The following is a 20,425-nucleotide window of genomic DNA, read 5'->3' as shown; positions in this document are numbered from 1 at the left end:
TGCCAGATGAGTTCAGAGGAATAGATCATTCTCATTATTGGAAGACAGACAACTAAAAACATTGTGTTTTCGGCCAATGAAAATGATATATATCCCCAATCACAATGAGGCTACATAGTTCATGTGACGCATTACATATGTAAGAAAATGGCTATTTGGCATGGCCAAACGTCAAACACATTTTCTTATATGGACGCATGTCATTTTTAGTAGATTCTGGTGAGAAGGACAAGAAATCAAAGAATTAAAATACTTGTCTAATTAAAAGCATCGTCACATGCTTCGCCTCAGAGCTGTTTCTGCCGGTTAGAACACTTGTGCCACCATTTTCGTTGCTCTAGGAGGCTTTCACGAGTCTTGCATGTTGATCAGCGAGACACGACATCAATATGTTATTATGTTATGTGTGTCCTAAATCCTAATCAATATTAAAGTTATCCGTTTACATCAAGATTAGTTCATTCCAACAAATAGTGTTCATAATCAAAATTATTCATTCCAATGGATAAGGTTATTTATATATTCACATGAATATATGGAACAAAAAGTCATATATCTTGGTAATCAAATCTTTAAAGTTATGCAATCATTTATATGTTCTTCCAGTTCACTTAAACTATATAAAATATCTCAAAGCTGTTCACAAGAGCTTATCATTATACAAAATACCTAATCTTAACCGAGTAGTAGTAGACTAATAGTAAAGGGTTAAGACAACGTAAATTCATAGGTTTTGAGTTCCGATTCGTGCCTAAAAAGGTGTTGTTACTTGGACAAATAAAATGAGGTCATGCTTTAATTGGACTAATCATCGGTATTGTTAGAAATAGTTGGCCTTTGGGCCCAACCATCTCCTGTCAAAATAAAACCAATCTTAATTTGATAATTACTCTTATTGGACCAGACGAGAACAAACCATCTATCTTGCGGCTCGTGTCTTCTTGATCCCGAACTCCATCTAGATTCTAGAGTCGGACAATCCGTCTGGTACTTACCAAGACGCAAGAAGAGACGAGAATGCAAGTGCTCAGAAAAGAATACAATACTAAAACGAAAGAGACCGAAACTGAACACAAACGTAAACATACACATGACTTTTCAACGCGCTCTCTCTCTCTCTCTTACAGTATACGACAAATTCAGACGACCGTCGCGTGTCGTGTCGTTCCGACACGTCTTAGTCACATTCGCAACAGTATCTACCTCAAAACAATAGTTTTGGTTCCATTCTCACCGACTAAAACTTCAAACCCCTCTCTCTGTCTAGTCTCTGTCTCTTCTTCCCCACTTCACTCTCTGGCCTTCTCTGTTCTCCTTCCCAAAGATCTATCTTCTTCCGCTCTCTTCTATGGCCGAGTCCCCAGAACCGGTCTCTGTAACTGAGCCTGGGAGCTTAAACCCTGACTCGGATCTGTCGTTTGGCCGAGTCGAGATCGACACTTCGACGCCGTTCGAGTCGGTCAGAGAGGCTGCGAACCGGTTCGGCGGTTTCGGTTTCTGGAGACCTTCTCACAATTATAAACCCCCAGGAGCCTTTCAGGTTTCTCTCTTTCTTTAGGCTTTGTCCGAAAGATTGTGACTTTTAGGGCTTTTCTGCTGTTAATTGATTAGGCTTGCTAAGCAATGCTCTTGTCTGAACTCGACAAAGATGATATCCAACAAATACTATATGTTTGATGTTGTCTGGTTCATGTCTTAAACAACACAATGATGATAATGATGATGATGATACTTGATTTCCCTTTCATGTAAGGTAAAGTTTTCTGATTTTGGTGGTAGGAAAATGTGGAAGGTGATATCATTAGACTCAAGGCACAGGCTGCTGAGCTACAGAACGAGCTAATCGCCAAAGAGAGCGAGACGCTTGAGGTGGTTATGGAGCTTGAGGCGACTAAAGCCACGGTTAAAGAGCTCAACTCGAAGCTACTGCAGAAGAAGAATGAGGAGGAGGAGGAGGAGGAGTTGAGAGAAGAAGTTGACGGTTGTATGAAGCCAGCGGGTGATGTACTGAAGGATCTAAGCAAGGCAAAGATGAATTTGTGCAAGAGGACGGTTGATCTTGCGGGTATACGCGGGTCTGTTGAGGTCTTGAACAAGAAGCTGCAGGAAGAAAAGGCTGCACTTAAGAAGACCCGCGAGAGACTTATGAAGAGGTCTTTGAAGGTGGTGAAGAGTGAAACAGGCGAGGAAGATGCGTTTGGAATGATGAATGAAGTTCAAAGAGTTAGTCGTGAAGCTCAAGAGCTCAAGAAAACAGGAGAGAGCGCACGGGAGGAGATGGTGAAAGCAATGGCTGAGATTGAAGACACAAGAGAGAAGATCAAAACGGCTAAGATGAAGTTGGTTGCCGCTAGAAAGATGAAGGAAGCAGCCCGAGCTGCTGAGGCGGTTGCAGTCGCCGAGATTAAGGCTGTTACAGGAAGCCAGAAGACGGACGAGGCCGATGCAATGTCGAGAGTTGAAGAAGCTAATGTTCTGAAGAAAGTAGACGAAACGGCGCAAGAAGTTGAAACCAGCAAGAAGGCAATGGAGGAAGCTGTGGAGATAGTTGACACTGCTAATGCTACAAAACTCGAAGGAGGAGAGACGCTACGAAACCGGCAGTTAGAGAAAGGACAGAGGAGAAGATTATCTTCGTCAGTGAACAACACAGCCAAGTTCAAGAGCAGAAGAGAGACAACAACAACAACAACACCAAGAACGACGCGTCTGATGGATGTAAACGGTCTGCATCTGACGTATGATGATGTTGCTGTTGGTTCATCATCTTCAGTACCTGTCTTGAAGCCAACAATGTCAATCGGGCAAATACTCAGCAGGAAGCTACTTGTAGCAGAGGATTCAGATGCGATGAATGTTGCTAGCGAGAGGAAGAAAATGTCGTTGGGTCAGATGCTGGCAAAGAATAGCAATGATGATGAAACTTGGAGCAAGAAGAGTGAAGGGAAGGAGAATGGGAAAAGATCATTGACTCGAAAGAGATTTGCTAAGATCGCTATGATGTTAAAGAAAGAGAGCAAGGGCAAGAAGAAGATAGCGTTGAAGTTGAGGTGATAGAAATGATCATTGTGTGTTTTGACTTCTTGCTTGTGTTTTGTTACACACGTTCTATTAACAAGTCTCTTCTATATCCTGACTGATTTAGAGTCTAAGATGATACTTAGAAGTAGAACAATGTGTTACGAGACTAAACAAATCATCATCAACTAATGGAATGGATTAGTAAACTAACCAAGCTGGTTTGATCAAGACTACAACTGCGAAAACAGAACCAACCAGGATGGCAGGATGTGTGTATTTATAAACCAATGTTTACTAAACATTTGCCAAGCTAGCTTAAAAATCATAGTTAGAACATAATTATAGGTTTCTAATTTTTTTTCTCAATTTGACCAAAGGAGGCTGTACTCATGAGTCCCATTCTTTCAAATCACTTTCTTGCTTGCACCTCAACATTGTAGTGTTCAGGATCTTGCTTTGGCTCTTCTGCCAGATTCATTTGTGATCTTTTTACTAGAAACCTTTTTGTCAATCACTACTTTTTATACATGTAATTTTTTTTTTGTCGACGTATGGATTATTGGTTTGTGTATTTTAATAGATTTAGATTTTTAAATCTAAACCAGAATCAGTGTTATTCAATCATATAATTCTGCTAATAGATTTGATTTAATAATAAATTTCACTAAATCTCTAAAACCTTCTTTGTTAAAAATGCAAATACTTAAATCTGGAAAATTCGGATTTGTAAATAAATAATTAATTTTATAAATAATAGTTTAAAATCAAAATACATAAATAACACTTTCTCAAAAAGTGGATTAATATTAATAAAAGTGAAACGAAAAAAAGAAAGAAAAATAGCAAGAAAATAAAATAGTCACGCGTATATTGTCGGTGAACCGTAGCTAGGAAGGAAAGAGGAAGGTCAACAATCTCCTCTTCCATATATATATAATTCTCCTTCCCTTCCCTCTCTTTAATTACTTGTCACGTTTACGTTCTCTCATTCATCTCTCAGATCTGCCAAACTCTGACAACAACAGCAACAATGGCTTCCGCATCTCCTCCCACCCTCCCAATCTCCAACCCCCAAACCGTCCCCTCCGCCGCCGCCCCTTCCTCCCTCGAATCCCACCAACCCCCCATCGCAACACCCGCCTTCCGCGCTTTCATCAACCGCATCTCCGAAACCGTCTCCAACGGCCTCTCCCAGCGCCGCCCCTGGTCCGAGCTCGCCGACCGCTCCGCCCTTTCCAAGCCCGAGTCCATCTCCGACGCCGCCCTCCGCATCCGCAAGAACTACTCCTACTTCAAGGTCAACTACCTCGCCGTCGCCACGGCCATCGTCGGCTTCTCCCTCGTCACGCACCCCTTCTCCCTCGCCTTCCTCCTCTGCCTCCTCGCCTCCTGGCTCTTCCTCTACCTCTTCCGCCCCTCCGATCAGCCCATTGTCGTCCTCGGCCGCACCTTCTCCGATCGCGAGACGCTCGGGTGCTTGATCTTGTTCAGCATCTTCGTGGTTTTCCTCACGGACGTTGGATCTGTGCTCGTGTCGGCTGTGATGGTTGGTGTGGCGTTGATCTGTGCTCATGGGGCGTTTAGGGCTCCCGAGGATCTTTTCTTGGATGAGCAGGAGCCGGCTGCTACTGGTTTCCTCTCGTTCCTCGGCGGCGCTGCGTCTTCCGCCGCGCCTGCTGTCATCGCCGCTCGCGGGTGATGAGGATCGTGATGGGCTCAGATCTACCACCGTCTGGGTATAATCTTTTTTTTGTTTTGTTTTTACTTTTTTCGAAAGATCTTCTCCTTATGATTCGTTTGTTCAATCGATACTTTAGGGTTTATGAATCTGAAAAGTTGTGAGATCTGCATTAATGTTTTTGTTCTCTTGTTGGCATTATATAAATATGTTTTACCTCTCTTCAACCTTTTGGCTCTAATTGTGATTTGTTTCATCTCCAAGGATCAGAGTTTGTGTTCTTGTTCGATCTGTTTATTGGATCGTGTCACTTACGCATGTATAAAAGTAGAAAAGACTCAAACTTTGATGCATCTGTACGCAAATGTTCGATCCAAAGTTTACGTTTAAAACGCATTACAGGAGATGATAAAAAGAAGGATCTTTAAGCTGTATTTCGCTCACTGATTACAAACTTCTAAGACCTGATCAGAGTATAGGATTTTAAAAAAAATGAGATTTAAAATTCACAGTCGGTGAAATGCTTCCCGGTCAGCAGAACAGTTCATATATTGTGTGGACTAACACACGTTGGCGTGAAATCGCCACGCGCATGTATGTATTTGCCTTATTAGGTGGGCTAAACGTTTTTGGGTTCAAGTAGATGAGACCACACAAAAAAAAAACTTGATTCAATCTTAGGTTTGTTTCATATAACAGCCAAGTCTTGAACATCTGAGTTTTCTTCAATCCGGGCTCAATATTCACTTCCTTTACCCACGATCTTGGCTTACTACTACTCTTGAAGGTTGATTGTCTTTTAACCATATGTCCATATCTGCTATGGGATATGCAATTCAATGACTTATCACAGATTGTTTTCAAAAGTGCGCATGTTGGGATTGGAAAGAGTCCAATCAATGTCAAATATTTAACTGCCTGTAACAGCATTTTCAACTTCATCACATAAAGTTTGGCCGCTGTAAAAGTTAATGAGTTTGGGATGAAGACAAGTCTATATCATAAAAATGGAACATGTAAAATTGGTAGCTTGTGCCAAACGCCAAACCACCTTGTAAAGGAAAGCTCTCTGGTTAAAGTGAATTGCTACCAAAGATTTATGTAATTAGGTGACAATCCACCTTAATTGATATGTTATGGTTTTGATACACGCACCAATATGTCATTTTCCACCAAACAATAAAATATTGTGAAACTCAAAGTCTTAGACGCAAAGAAATCTATAAGACACACACAATAACAAAAACTTCATTCGAGTCTATGAGATTCCGATTCAGAAAGAAGAAAGTGGAAGATGTCAGATTGGTAGCTTGCGCCACAAGCTAAACCCCTAACATAAAAATGTCATTTTCTCGGCAACAAAGAAGATATCAATTCAGAGTGGATTGTCACCCAAAATTTTGGACAATAGGATAATATATTAACTTACCACGAAAATTCAAAGTCGTAGTCGCAAAGCAATCTATCACTAATCTATAGCCTGATAAAGGAAGACGTGTTCAGTAGCCGTAACATCAGCACCACGAGTATTCCCAGACGATAATAGAGAACTGTTTCCACCTCAGTTTCTGATGTCTGATCCAGGCTAAATAAAATACAAAGGGCAATCTATTTCTGTGTAAAGCGATGGTAAAAGAGGATAACGGTTTAAAACAGAGCTCCTCTGAAGGAGAAGGAAGAGTTAGAGAAAGTTCGTAGGGTTCAATCCGTATCTAGTGTGTTTCAGGTTCTAGCATCAACTAAACTGTAGAACTATAGCTTTTACATTGTTAGTTCACTTTATTTTCATTTTCTTAAAGACTCACATTTCACACCGCAAAAAAAAAATATTACACGCGGACTTATTCTGGCTTATCTGGAGCTAACCACAACATTTTCCATGGACCGGTTCTTGTCCCCAATCTGAAAAAGAACATGACAGCAACAATCCTTAAAGAGAAGTTGTTTTAAAGTAATTGAAAACTAGAGTGGTCTGTTTGTTTCGTTACCTCCAGGCTCCGGCAACTAACCGCAACGCCATGAAGATGAACAAACCCGTCCAAATCCCGGCGAGGCCATACGTTGGTGCAGCCAGAAGCATGACCAAGGAAGATATGAATCCAGCAATCACCTGTTCCAAAACAACGACAACTAATCAGACTTTTTTTGTAGGTGGGTGGGTGTAAAGGGAAACAAAACACTCCTACTGATGAAGAAGAAAGAGAGAGACCATAGCGTAAGCGGCAAATCCAAAGTCAGAGACTCCATAATAAAGCCCATCAAGAACAAACGCTATAGCATTCACCGGTTGTGATCCAGCCACAAACTGCATTCAAACAACATTACTTAGAAACGTTCAAAGTTGTTGTCTTAAGGCTACCCTTTTGAAACTTTTAGGAGAGTGTAAGTTTAGATCTTACCAAGGTCCCTGACAAAGCAATCTTCAGAACTTCTGAATCCGTTGTGAATAAGCTCGAAAATGGTTCAAATCCAATGAACAAAACAGCAGCCAAACCAGTTCCAGTTGCTAAACCTACCTGCTCAAGATCCAGAAAATGTTGCGGTTCTTGTATACATATATCAATCAGGAATCACATAAACAAGGGAGCTAGGGAACACGAACTTGAAGGACACCATAGAGAACTTCCCGAGCTTGTTTGTACTCTCCTTGAGAGAAACTGGTCGCAAGCAGACTCTGAATCAAGGGGAAGAACATTTTAGTGAATACTTTTCCACAATACATAAATGATGTATCTTATTAAGACCTGTGCAGCAATGGCTAAAGCATCGGTGAGTAAAGAGACAGCCAACCAGATCTCCAAGCAGATTTGATGTCCAGCCATTTGAGTAGGTCCCTTCTGAGCCACTAACGAAGTAGCCAACGTGAATGGGACAAGCAGCGCCACCGTTCTACCAATCAGAAGCCCACCTAAGCATGAATCAATACACTATCATTCTGAATCGTTTAAAGAAACTTGAACAATTTGTGGAGATACCTGATTTAAGGTACTGGTTGGCTCTGCCCACTTGGATTTGAGGAGAAAGCAAAACCACATTCTCATTCAACTTCCACAGAAGTATAAAAGCAATCAAGTACCTGTAGAAACATTTTCACAAGTGAGAGAACAATAATAAGCCATGAATCAAAGACAAGACGAGTCTATTAAAGTATCAAAAGTTTACCACATTTTTGGACGTACTCAGAAATCACAGTAGCAGCGGCAGCACCAGAGATACCAAAACCAAGAACAAATATCAGAATAGGATCCAGTATCGCATTAAGCACGTTCCCCGCAACTGTCCATACATAGTTTACCACATCAGAAACAGCTACTGTGATTCTTTATTCAGACATGCATATATATACAAGAAAACAAAACAAAAGATGAATGTTGCAATACTTGCCAACGGCATATAGAGGCGTTGTAGTGTCCTTGAAACCTCGAAAAGCTCCTTGTGCAGCCAATGCAACTACAATTGGCGGTGCACCATACGCTCTAAGTCTTAGGAACTGCTCTGCTGGTATTCTCATCGGTGAATCCTGATAAAAAAAAAGAGATCACAAACCACTTACAAAACTGCAAATATAGATAGCTAACAAATGATCCAAATGGTAAACATACAAAAGGTATAGCCATGATGTCCATCAAGTAATCAGACCCAAGAGAGAGAGCAATCGCTTCTGCGATACCAACACCAGCTGCAAGAACCAACGACGTTGACACAGAAGGCAACACTTTCTTTCCTTTAAACACCAAAACAACAGACTCAAAAATCAGAAAACAAAACATATCAATAATCTTTAACTAAGTACTACAAAACACTACTGGTTTCAGTAGAATCTTTATCATCCTTAGCAGCAATGGCCTGCTCTTCCGCAACAAACGATGTAGTCACATTCAGCAACGGGACATTGAAGAGCTTAGACACCAAGTTAAACACAGAAACCGAGACTCCTACTGCAGCTAACTCCGCAGAGCCTGTCACATTAACCAAATAGAGTTTTCATTAACAATGTTAAAAACCAAAGAAAATCAAGTTCAAGACTTTACCAATGTGTCCGACAAAAGCTGTGTCGACAAGAGATGTAATAGGATCAGCGGCCAAAGCTAACGCCGCCGGTAACGCAATCGACATAATCTCCATTCCGATATTACCAATCCTGAACACCAATAAAACAAGATATTAACTTTACAAGTTAGGAAGGAGTAACAAGAGCATATAAGCTTACCCATGTTCCGGTTTAGGATCAGGATCCGGTTCGGGAGATTCCACTATGTTCTGTATATTTTGAGGAGAGGAGTTCTTAGAAGAAGCTGCTACGACGGGAGATTTGAAGTGGATTCTTCTTCGAATCGATGGATTAGGATTACGAGGAAGATCGCGAAGTTGGAAAGTTGACGATGATCGAAGAGGGGAGAGAGAGAGGAACGTCGCGACCGCCGCCATTACAGAGAGAGAGAGTAAGACAGAAAGTCTCGGCGGAGGGGAAGAAAGAGAACCGCATGTTCTTTATCTAATAGTACAACTACTGTAGTAACTGATTAAACGGTCGGAGGAGAGGAGTTGAAATATTTTTAAGCATGGGCCTCTTATGGGCTTTTTCATGCATTCTTTCCTTGCAAGTGTGAGTTGTGTACGTGTAGGTTTTTTTTGCTTCTTGTATTGTATCAATTTAGATAACTGTTATAATCTGAAATCTGAGTGTCTAAACCAAATCAAGATAGTTGAAATGGGATATCGTTAAGATATGTGAATCGTTCTCATTGTGTTTGTTTGTAGCTCATATCACTTTTGTTAACCTATTCTATTCAGAGAGATAATGCCCTTCTAATTCTCTGTTTCAACCTAGACAATGAACTCAAAGGTACAAATTCCTAAAATATGAGCACAAAAACCCAAAAAAATATACAGGGAACTGAGGACAAAGAAGATGATAAGAGAGGAATGAATAATGCATACATTTTTTCAGTTGATATTTGTAGTCATATGACCAACATTAATTAGTTTGTATAAGAGCATCTCCAAAAGACACTTTATAATCCAAATATGAAAAAAAAAAATCTTTAAAAATAAACTTCAAAACTTTAAATTGAAACTATACTAGTGGTATTCCGGCGCTACGCGCCGGGTTTGTATGTTTTATGTTCTAATGAGTTCAATATTGTTTTTGTATCTATTTGTTAGTGGTTAATGATAGTAATATATTACTTTGTTTTGAAGTTAAAGTTTAAGAGAAATATTGTAAGTGGTTTTCTGATCGATTCAATAAAAATAGAATAAATATGTTTGTTTTGTGATTATCTTGTTTGAATGAAAATAATAATTATTTTATCCTCTTAATAACAATCGTCGCATGTTTTGTCAATGTCATGGATGTGGCAATCTATTAAGGGTTTCACTGTAGATATACTGATTAATAATTATTTTGTTTTTATTTTGAATCCAATAACTGATTTTTTTAATCATGGTCCAACATTGATCGGACCTGAATTAACTATTTTATGAGAATAGCTAAATCTTCTAAGGTGTGCGTTTTTGGTATTTTGCAAATCGTAGTTGGTAAGTCGGAGCGCTGGGGAGGGGTTCATTAAGTATTTTGTTTAACATTTGTTTTTATTTCGAATCATTTCATAATATATTAGGTGTGAATCATTATTTCCGTTATTGCTATTTTTATATGATTGTTAAGATTGTTTTACTGGAGTATGATATGTTTTTCTTTTGGCGGTGTAGATTTTTACATCTACAGATTTTATTTTAAGTCATATATTGTTATTATTGTTCTTATGCATTTTTAATATTATTTTGTATTGTGTCTTCCGTTTGGACAATGTCATTAAACAATTTTTATTTTAATATCAATATTAGATTTATGTTCAAGGCCTTTTGGAATTAATGAGATAACATTTTTAAGAATCAGTTTTATTTTGTTTTATTTTTATATTTTATTCTCATCCTATTGTTTTTTTTTCTATTTTTGGGTTATGGTTTTTCATCAATATCTTGTTAATTTTAGTTAACATGAATTTAGCAATTAAAAGAGAAAAAATGTTAAATTCACTCTTTTGTTTTTTAGTTGATCTTGGTTTGATGAAACTTGAAAAATAAATATTATGAATGGATTTGTAATGAAGTTTAAATGGTTTAAGGGGTGGCCTCTTATTTGTTGACTGGGTGCAACAATGGATGTTGCAGGTTGAACAGGAACAAATCAGTTTATTTTGTTTTGTGCGTAAACTTTTAGTTACAATGAAAGTAGCCTGGGTAGTAATGTGGCTGCTAACCTCCTATGTTTGTTTCCCGCTTCAAAGAATCTGTTGGAAGAGTAAGACGCAATGATTAGTTCATGTTTTCTTTGCCAACTGCAGTTAGAAAAAAACTGAGAATTCATATTAACTGGCTACGACGCTACGTTAGTGTGATAAGTCCAGTAAAGAAGTACAACAAATAAACATGTTAAGACGGCCTAAATCATTACATTGTGACCATAAAGAAACTTGTTTATTGAGCTAATGGATCAAATAAAATCAGAAAGCCTAGATAAATAAAACAGATTTGTTAGCCCACAAAATAAATAGATGATATTAATTTCTTAATCAGGAAGTGACAAGTGTCACAAAATGCCCTATGTAATGTGATGAGGTGGAGGGCTAAGGTGAGAGAAAACTCTCCTTTATATATATAGATATTTGAAGTTTCATTACTCAAAATTTCGAATTTGAAGTTTCATATTTTTGTTTGCATTTTGGTTTCTAATTACACATTACATTTATGATTCTTAAATACCTTCTCGTTTATCATTTTAATCCTTCAAATTTTTATATCTCATAAACATTTCATTTTTTATAAATTTAAATTTTACACATAAATTAAATAACACTTTAAAATAAGATTTAAATATTTTAATACTAGATTTAGACAATAACAATACACAAAGGAAATTTAAGAAAAAAAGCTTTAGAAAGTTACACGAAGACATAACTATTACAAAAATTTAATATACAACACAAATAGTCAGGTAAATTTGATGTGGAACTTCTAAAATCTCCAAAATATCATCCAAACAAGTTTTGTGTAATCGAAGATGGTTGTTGTTGTTTTTTTTGATGTATTTTTGTACAATTCTTTCATGTTCATATCGAATGTATTCACGAGTATAAATATCATAGATAAAAGTTAAGTTTTTAGCAATATTTTAATTTTTCACTTTTACTTTCTTGTTCAAAAGTATTAATATCATCTGATTTCAATAATTTTTAACTCGTAATCCTTAAATTAAAAAACAAGAGAAAGTCATTTTTTACTTCGAAATACACTAATTGATCATATGTGTATTACGAAAATAATTTTATGGAATAATATTATATTTTGCATGAGGTTTAATATTAATCATCTATTTATATTTAAAATTTTATATTTGAATGTAATATTTTATTAATTAATATTGTTATAATTATTTTATATATGTGCTAGTTATTTAATTTCTTATGAATTTAAATTAATTATGACAAATGTAAAAACCGTAATAAGCTTTCATGTATTTAAAACTTCAAAATAAAGTGTGTTTTTAGATGCTCTAAGTGGGGGAAACAATCCTAATAAGTGTTCATGTAGTCACAACCTATTAACAAAATCAAATTTTGAATATGTATCTGGAATCTCCTCGGAATGCATTTTTTTTTTTTTTGCTGAAAACCTCGGAATGCATTTTCACGAAATATAATAGTATCTTATAAGAATATATACATATTAATAATATAAATATCAGCCACGTTTGTACCATTTAGCAGAGTTGAATTTGATTGTATGCCTTATAAAATCATAGAGGACTTTATTATAAAAAAAATACAGTAGCTTAGTAAAAAAAATACAGGAATCATCATAGTGGACGTACACGAGTAAGGCAGCGAATTGAAGCCACCTTTTATTTCTCATCGTGAATTGGGCAAATGTTAGCAGCGTTCGTTAAAAGAAATAAATAATAATAGAGATTGCGACGCCGTGCAGCATCAGCAGAGCAGCTTTACATGACTTGCGGTCCCAGTAAAATGTGCAGAACAAGACCTATCTTTTGAGTTCATTTACTCTTCCAATGCCTGATTATGAACGTATACAGCAAAAAATCTATACCAATATGGCAACATCATATTACATATATATATTACATATATATTCTATTATAACTAGATACAAAACAATATTTACCTATTTGTAAATGATTTTACATTTTTTCTCATTTTTAATTAATTTTAACCATTTCATTTATTAATTTTTCAACTAATTTAAAATAATTTATTACAAAAGTACAAAACAAACTTACATATTTTAAATATTTTATTACATTTTTACATATATATTTTTTATTCATTCAAAGTATTTCATTAATTGTATTTACCACAATAATTTATCATTTATTTTATGTATTAATTATAATAATTTCAACATGTTTGAATGAAATTGTTTCATTAGTGACAAAAATTCAAAATAGTTAAAAGCTTTTTATTTGTTAACATAAGACCTTGTTAACATTATAATCATTGGACTTTCTTGCACAACAAATAATACCTAATTAAATGCACAATAACTCTTTATTTAATTCAGACCCCATCTTAAAAAATATTTATCTCTTATTCAACTTTATCAATAATGTAAGGTGTGGAGGTAATTATATACCAGGATCTATTTCTCCTTCGTTTGTTTTATAAAATAAAATCTGTAATATCATTGATTACCTTTACTTGAAGAATTTTGTTATGACATTACTCGTTTGTCAGACGTTTATAAAAAGAAAATAACGTATTAGTATCAGAGGTTATAAAACCGGTTCCATGTTGCTTATCAGATTTGGTTTAGTTTCAGTTGTGTCTAAGCTCTATCGTGTGCACACATTTTACAATAATGAATGAATTTGATGATTCTGTCAGTAAGTTTAGTAAATGATTTAGTTTGATTTTTTAAAAGTTAATTCGTTCTTAATTTCTATAATATCTTCATGCATATTTTCTTCCTATCAAGCCTTTTTTTTAACACTCAAAAAAGAAAACCTGATAGGAAGAAAATAGTAGAAACATTTCACAGATTTGTTTTTTTTTTTTCAGAGTAAAAACGCTACCGAAAATAGAGACTCTCTCTGTCTGACTGTCTGCTGTTCATCCATAACTATATATGATAATGCATGGTTCTTTTGTGGTACTTGGAAACGTTTTTATTTTATCAAAGGTTCCATTAGTTAATGAACTCTTTCAGACTGTATAATATAGTAATTTACATCTAACTGTACATGTGGTTACCCAACGTTTGGTAGCAAAAAGTCACTGGACTCACAAGACAAACTAAATAGTTCACAAGCTAGTTTTAAGCGAGAGAAGTGTAGACTTTGTTCATATAGAGAATAAATATTCAGTTTCAACTAGGTTTGTTCAACATGATAATATAAATTTAAAATATAGTGAAAAGACTGAAAGGGAAACCTATGAGGAAGATAAATGTAACTGCGTATATGCATGTTAGTCCACGTGGTTCATGCAGCAGAGCATATATGTTCCTCACTTACTTAGCCTGGCCCCAACCACAGGCACTAAAGTAAAACCTAATAAATCTAAAAGAAAAAGAGAAAAAAAAATATTTATGATATTGCAGCTGTGGCTAGAAAATATAAGACTATTTGTTTTTGTCAAAAAAAAGGTAAGAATATTTGTATATAAACGATAGGATTTCACCCTTTTGCAGAATGATTGGTTTAGAAAGTTTGGCTCGACACTAATCAAAGTTTTATTCTTACCAAAACGGTAGTAACAACACTACACGTCGGTGGCTGAGTTTCACCGGATAAAGAGGCCAAAGAAGAGATCTTTTCTTTTCTCTTCATGATTTGTTTTAGAGACTAATTTTCTTTTATAAAACAAAAAAGAAAGGAAATAAGATACTCTTATGTTAATTTCTTTGAGACCCTAAGCTTGATTATGAAATTTAGCTGTCTCTCTAAAGCATTGTAGTAAGAAGAGCCAATGAAACTCAGGATGGACAGCGCCAAAATATCAATTTGAATGAGATGATGATGATGGCGCTATCCCTCCTGAGCTTTACAGATTCTTCTGTACTTTCTTTTTCTGTTGTTAAACATTAAAGATATTAGAGGGCAAAGTGAAGCTAAGAAGATGGGAATGAGGATAGAAGAAGGTGAAGAGAAAGTGTTATTTATAGACAGAAGATAAGAGTTTAAGGAACTTGGGTTCAAAGGAAACACACGTCACCTTCTCTCCGTTGAACGTGAATTAGTTCCTTTGCATATTCTAACAAATATATGTATATATATTATTAAGTAATCACTTTCGTAATTATTTTGCATATTCTTTTTCGTAATAATTTCACTTCTGAAAGTTCTTTAGTATTAAATTTCTTTCTTGTTGGGAAAGTATTATCTTATAGTAATATTTGTACTCGATAGTCCATATGTGATTTATTATCCCGTATCGTTTGTTTGTCTTTATTTTTCAGGTCCTTTGATTCACAGAAATGAAGGAAAACTAATTCATGAAATGCATTATAAATGCTTTTGTCGAAAAATTTATAGATGCATCTATAATGTAGATTGTATAATACTACGTGCTATCAGACTCAGTGCCGTGCGAAGAATTTTAGGGGCCTAAGGCGAGTTCTAAAAATAAACTTATTTACAACGTAATGAAAATAATTTTCTAATATGATATATTATTTTCATCAAATACACAAGTCTAATATTGAAAAAGAATAAGTTTATAACGTAAATATGTTATATTATGTCATATAGAAAAAATACAAGAATTCACAAAATGAGTTAATTAATTTTCGTAGAAATACTTTTTTTTAAATAAGTCTAAACCACTAGACTAGAAATTATTTTAAATTTTGGGACCCTAAAAACAGTCATATTAATCGGGGCCTGAGACGAATGCCTTTTTCAATACACTGTAGGCACGCCTCTGATCAGACTATCCCGGACTTTAAGTGAATATATATCAATATATTAACAATAATTTAATGAAATTTTCAGTGGCCCAAAAAGCTGTATATATCATTTGAAAAATGAAATTCGATTAAACCCTATGAAAAGAATAACACTTGCTGATCTTACCAGTACATGCATAATGCCTTTCCTCGGTCGGTATTATATCTATTTAGCGCATATTACTGAATATCATTGAAGCGAGATTCAAAATATCCGACCCTATTCACATTTGCAAACTACGTACAAGATTTTTTTTTTGGGTAAAATTCTACGTACAAGACTTCACAATATTTTTTTAATTTATTGTGGGTAACATATAGTTTACTATTTTAAATATGCAGATACTTTTTCCTGCAATACTACAAACTATTGCAAATATAAGCATAACAATTAACAAGAGTTAATAGTTAGATATTTTAGGTGGATATAATATATATCAGAGGTACAATTCTTGCCAAATAGGTAAGTTTCGTTTTTGAACGAAAAAAATAAAAAATTGCCAAATAGGTAAGTTTCTGGTTAAATAATGGTGAAGTGCCTTTCGCATAAATGTTTACCAAAATGATTAACGAATGTCGAAACTTTTACTTTATCTTTTAAGATTGTCAAGCATTCCTGCCGACTACGGTCGGAAGTCAAATACGTATTCACTTGGTTTCAAAAGATATATTATGACGATCATTGACGGACAAGAAGACCGTACAAAATTATTTTGACTTTTACCATATTTACACCTGTCTATATATTCAGTATATAAAAAAAATGGTAAACTAATTCTCCGGAAAAAGAATGTGAAAAATTCTGGTAGCCACACACGCGGATTCGAATTCAGATTTTTTGAAAATCCACGGAACCCTTAACCACTCGATTACAGACGCGTGGTTCTATATTCAGTATATATATATATATATATATATTTGATTCTAAGCATTTAAGATAATTAACTTACAAAAAAAGTGCCTAAGACCATCTTTAACGGTGATCCTTAATGGGATCCTTAAGCTAATTTGGTGATTTATTTAAATGAAAACAAAATTAAAGGGGGAAAGTCGATCCTTAATAGGTAGTTTTTGTGACCGATTATTATGGTGGTTTTTAGACCACGTGTCCGGCCCACATTTTTTCTATTTTTTTTTCCTTTTTCTTTTCTTTCTTTCTTTCGTTTTCTCACAGTTTCGTATATTTTTGTTTTCTCCGTCAGAGGAGAACGATCCAAAGAGTGCGACTCCATCGGTCCGTCTCGATCCTCACCGTCGTGTTCTCTCGTCTTCTCCGTCACGAGTGAATCAAAGAAAACACCACAGACGAAGACTCTCTCGTTCCTCACCGCGTCTTCTCTCGTCGCGATCGTCCGAAGAAGGATCGAAATCCACGACTTGCGTCTCCTCCGTCGGTCCTAACGGCAACTTCTCCGTCTTCTCTTGTCTCCTCCGTCAGACGAGTGTCTCGGTCCTGTTCGCGTCTCCTCCATCATCTCTTCTCAAACCCGTTAGAGAAGGACCGAAACCCACCACAAGCTCTTGTATTGCTCTTAGTTTTGGAGAATTGAGTTTATATTTTTGTTCCTGCAGGTCATTTATCGGATTAAGCTACCAGGACCTGCAATAATAGGAGAGGTAATTTCAATTGTGCAATTTGTATTTGTCATCGTGGGTTATGATTGTTTAGTTGGAAATCTGATTCATTATCTTTGACACACTGATACGTCCTTGAATGTGGTCTAGTTCTGTTGCCTGTTAACAAGAGAGGACTGTTACATTCCCCAAAAACTGATCTCTGTCAGAAAGTATCAAGCTTTGAGCTTGATGATTCTCTAGTTCATTGTGTTCTTCCAAGATTTGAGGTAATTTAAATAAGTGGGTTCTCACTAGTTTCCCATTCTTCTTCTTCTGATCTGTGCTTATATAGTGGTTTGATCTTTTGTCTTTAAGGTAGAAGATGGAGCAGTTCAAAGAGAGGAAGTTCGCAGAGAATGTGGTAAAGGTTTCACTTCTTCTAAAGCTCTTTGTGGTCACATGGCTTGTCACTTTGAGAGAGAGAAGAGGGTGTCATGTTCTCATTTTTTTCAGGTCAAGAAGAGTGTAAAGTCATCAGTCATCAGTCACGGACTTGTGTAGTAATCACTTGTGCAATGCTTACGTACCAACTCTTGTAATCTTGTATTCTTGCAAACTCTTGTAGTCATCAGTCAGGACTTGTAAAGCTTTGTGTCTATATAAACTTGTGAACTCTTGTAGTCATGTGAACTCTTGTAGTCTTGTCTATATAAACTTTGTATACCAAACTTTTATTCACAACACAACACTCTTCTTCATTCATCACACATCTTCTCTCAAGTTCCTTCTCAAGTTCTTTTTTGAAAACAAGTTTCATAAACAAGTTTCCTTCGACTTGTAAACAAGTTTTATAAAAAAAAATTATCTCATGGTTTTTTTTTCTCAAAACAATTTTGAGTGATCACTTAATGAAAATTTTGATTAACATTTTGATCAAACCTTTGAGAATTTTTCCATTCATTTACCTTTGAGAATTTTTCCATTCAAGCTCAGATTTTTTTTTTCGAATTATTTTCGATTATTATACTAATCTTTGTTATTATGTATTTTTAAAATCAATGTTTTAAATGTTATCTTTTTATATGTTTTATTTAATAAATAATTTTTTTATTAAAAATAATTTTTTTTTTTAAGAACCTGTAATTAAGAAACTCCCATTGGACCGCTCAAAATAAGAGTTTCTTAACTAGAGTTCTTAATTCCACTTAAGTACATTTAAAATATTAAATAATCATTAAGAAACCTACTTAAGGATCATGGGATAATCATGCTCTAAGTTATACATACTGGCACGCCGACATATCTGTAATTTATTTATGCTCTAACAAAAAAAATATTTCCAGCTAAATTACAAATTACCTAAATTACGAAGTGCATCTTGAGAAAAGAACTAACTTACAAAATGACCTAATTTTAATGATTCTGTCGAATGAAATAGATACCTAACAAAATGTCTATGATAAAAATTTGTCATTTAACAATTTATATATTTTTAATGAAATATTGGTTACGCCGGCCGGCTCATATAATTTGACCTTTCATTACAATTGAAAACTTGAAACACATGCGCTAATTTTTTTCTTCAAATACATCAAAATTTCCTCCTACTAAAGTTGTGATGGATGGCTCTTTTTGTTTAAGTAAGATGAATTTTAACTTTGTATAATTTCAAGTACTAGTCAAAACTTGAATGTATGCTAATGATTTGATTTTAATATATATGTTAAGAAGACTTGAACGATTTACATTGAAGTTACGAAAGCGGTGCTACAAATTAAATGTAGGGAAATATGTATGGTAGCTTAGTAAGTACTATACATGGAATATATAAATATAATACGTCTATTTGAAAGGAGAATTAAAATGACTCTTGGAAAGCACTTGCGTTACTATCATTGTAAAAGCTTAGATATGCTTTTGAGTTTAATCATAAAATGTATATTTAATGCTGTTTAATTATGCTATTCTAAAATATAAAAAATACTATAATTTTATCTCTTTTACGAAGATGCACTGTATGAAACTCATTTTTTTGTTGAAACCTTTATCTGAACTAAAGAATCTTCCACAACCATAAAACATATTTTCATAATTTCAATAGAGGGATAGTGGTTTACAGTTTTACATCCATCTGTATTTTAAAGAAAGCTTCCTAAGCTTTTGACCTCCATTCAGTTCCTTATTCTAAAGATTTTTTCTTTTCAAACTTACTATATTCTAAAGGTTATAAGGCTGAATTTACGAACCATAAATGGGTTACAGTATATGATCGGAACGGATTATATATCTTTTGTCTGAAGTTGCTTTCGGTTGGATTTTCCGTAATTTTAAAAATCTGCAATTAAAAATTATATGTATTTTGAGATATCAAATAGAGTGCCCAAATCAGTCAAAATTTTGTTTTTCCGCGAACTTTAAGACTCGTGATGTTACAATTTATGAAGCTTAATTTTGGGGGTAGTGACCTTTCAGTTTGTTCGGATGATACTTTGACTAAGGGAATGACTGGTTTTTCCGCTACCATCCATAAACGCATCTTTTACGGTTGTTAACGGTTGTTGGCGTTTTGCAATAATCATTCGAACCGTTCTAAAACTCATAAATGCAAAAGCTGGTTCCAGCTAGCGGTTGCGGGATGATAATTCGTTTTTTAAACAATATAAATACAAAAATAAAAATAAAAATTTTAAATTAGAATTATAAAAATACTAAAATATATCTATTATATTTTTAAATAAAAATATTTTCTATAAACTTTTAAAATTTAAAACTATAACTTTCAAAATATAATTTTTATATTATTATAATATTATGATTTTTGATATTTTCATAATAATATAAAATATAAATATTGTTAATTATTATTTAACTGCTGCTGCATTTGATAGTTAACCAGTCATAAGTATTCCGCAAACGCACCAATTTTTAACCGTAAAACCAGTCGTACAAATCTCTTAAAACTGCTAGAAACCGCAACCATCCGCATCCGCAAACTCCCGCAACCGTAATTGCTGCGTTTGAACCAGTCAGACCCTATATGTTAGTGATTGACGATTGACAAAGATTCTGGTCATTCTAACCCTTAATATTTTATTATTTGATTTTGAATTAACTTCAGTTATATGAGAGAGTAATCACCACAGCATAAAAAATAAAATAATTGCAATATATTAAAAAAAATCATATGAGGTTCCCAAAACT

General features: G+C 34.8%; 3 protein-coding genes and 2 long non-coding RNA genes across 5 annotated transcripts; 3 read left to right on the top strand and 2 right to left on the bottom strand.

The window, feature by feature from the left end:
- The first annotated feature begins 1,015 nt into the window (after nt 1–1,015).
- Nucleotides 1,016–3,210, top strand: LOC103857777 (WEB family protein At2g38370). The gene is made up of 2 exons (XM_009135002.3): nt 1,016–1,540; nt 1,780–3,210. Exons 1-2 carry the CDS (start codon nt 1,349–1,351, stop codon nt 3,052–3,054), a joined length of 1,467 nt encoding a protein of 488 aa, XP_009133250.1. The 5' UTR covers nt 1,016–1,348; the 3' UTR covers nt 3,055–3,210.
- Nucleotides 3,211–3,931: 721 nt separating this feature from the next.
- On the top strand, nt 3,932–4,979 carry LOC103857776 (PRA1 family protein B4). The gene has a single exon (XM_009135001.3). It carries the CDS (start codon nt 4,052–4,054, stop codon nt 4,718–4,720), a length of 669 nt encoding a protein of 222 aa, XP_009133249.2. The 5' UTR covers nt 3,932–4,051; the 3' UTR covers nt 4,721–4,979.
- A 1,417-nt stretch (nt 4,980–6,396) lies between these two features.
- On the bottom strand, nt 6,397–9,224 carry LOC103857775 (protein DETOXIFICATION 44, chloroplastic). Its single transcript, XM_009135000.2, has 13 exons — nt 8,910–9,224; nt 8,731–8,840; nt 8,506–8,658; nt 8,302–8,423; nt 8,084–8,219; nt 7,879–7,975; nt 7,675–7,775; nt 7,444–7,607; nt 7,302–7,373; nt 7,099–7,215; nt 6,909–7,004; nt 6,688–6,809; nt 6,397–6,601 (listed from the first exon to the last, which is right to left on the bottom strand). Exons 1-13 carry the CDS (start codon nt 9,125–9,127, stop codon nt 6,541–6,543), a joined length of 1,569 nt encoding a protein of 522 aa, XP_009133248.1. The 5' UTR covers nt 9,128–9,224; the 3' UTR covers nt 6,397–6,540.
- Nucleotides 9,225–9,822: 598 nt separating this feature from the next.
- On the top strand, nt 9,823–17,986 carry LOC103857774. The gene is made up of 5 exons (XR_004456324.1): nt 9,823–9,834; nt 16,732–17,284; nt 17,393–17,511; nt 17,600–17,651; nt 17,738–17,986. It is a non-coding gene; the product is annotated as an uncharacterized LOC103857774 (long non-coding RNA).
- LOC117132781 lies at nt 10,203–16,553 on the bottom strand. Its single transcript, XR_004456330.1, has 2 exons — nt 12,378–16,553; nt 10,203–12,343 (listed from the first exon to the last, which is right to left on the bottom strand). It is a non-coding gene; the product is annotated as an uncharacterized LOC117132781 (long non-coding RNA).
- Nucleotides 17,987–20,425: the final 2,439 nt, after the last annotated feature.

The sequence above is a fragment of the Brassica rapa genome, chromosome A03 (assembly GCF_000309985.2).
Source record: "Brassica rapa cultivar Chiifu-401-42 chromosome A03, CAAS_Brap_v3.01, whole genome shotgun sequence".
Lineage (NCBI taxonomy): Eukaryota > Viridiplantae > Streptophyta > Magnoliopsida > Brassicales > Brassicaceae > Brassica > Brassica rapa.
The sequence above is the reverse complement of the archived record's forward strand: the minus strand, read 5'-3'. Positions and strand labels throughout refer to the sequence as shown.

What these genes read in the sequence shown, in the direction of transcription:
- LOC103857776 (XM_009135001.3), top strand. Translation starts at nt 4,052, where the DNA reads ATGGCTTCCGCATCTCCTCCCACCCTCCCAATCTCCAACCCCCAAACC.
- LOC103857777 (XM_009135002.3), top strand. Translation starts at nt 1,349, where the DNA reads ATGGCCGAGTCCCCAGAACCGGTCTCTGTAACTGAGCCTGGGAGCTTA. An exon ending in AACCCCCAGGAGCCTTTCAG is followed by an intron (nt 1,541 to 1,779) that starts GTTTCTCTCTTT and finishes TTTTGGTGGTAG; the next exon opens with GAAAATGTGGAAGGTGATAT.
- LOC103857775 (XM_009135000.2), bottom strand. Translation starts at nt 9,127, where the DNA reads ATGGCGGCGGTCGCGACGTTCCTCTCTCTCTCCCCTCTTCGATCATCG. An exon ending in GATCCTAAACCGGAACATGG is followed by an intron (nt 8,841 to 8,909) that starts GTAAGCTTATAT and finishes ATTGGTGTTCAG; the next exon opens with GATTGGTAATATCGGAATGG. An exon ending in TTCTCTATGGTGTCCTTCAA is followed by an intron (nt 7,216 to 7,301) that starts GTTCGTGTTCCC and finishes GATCTTGAGCAG; the next exon opens with GTAGGTTTAGCAACTGGAAC.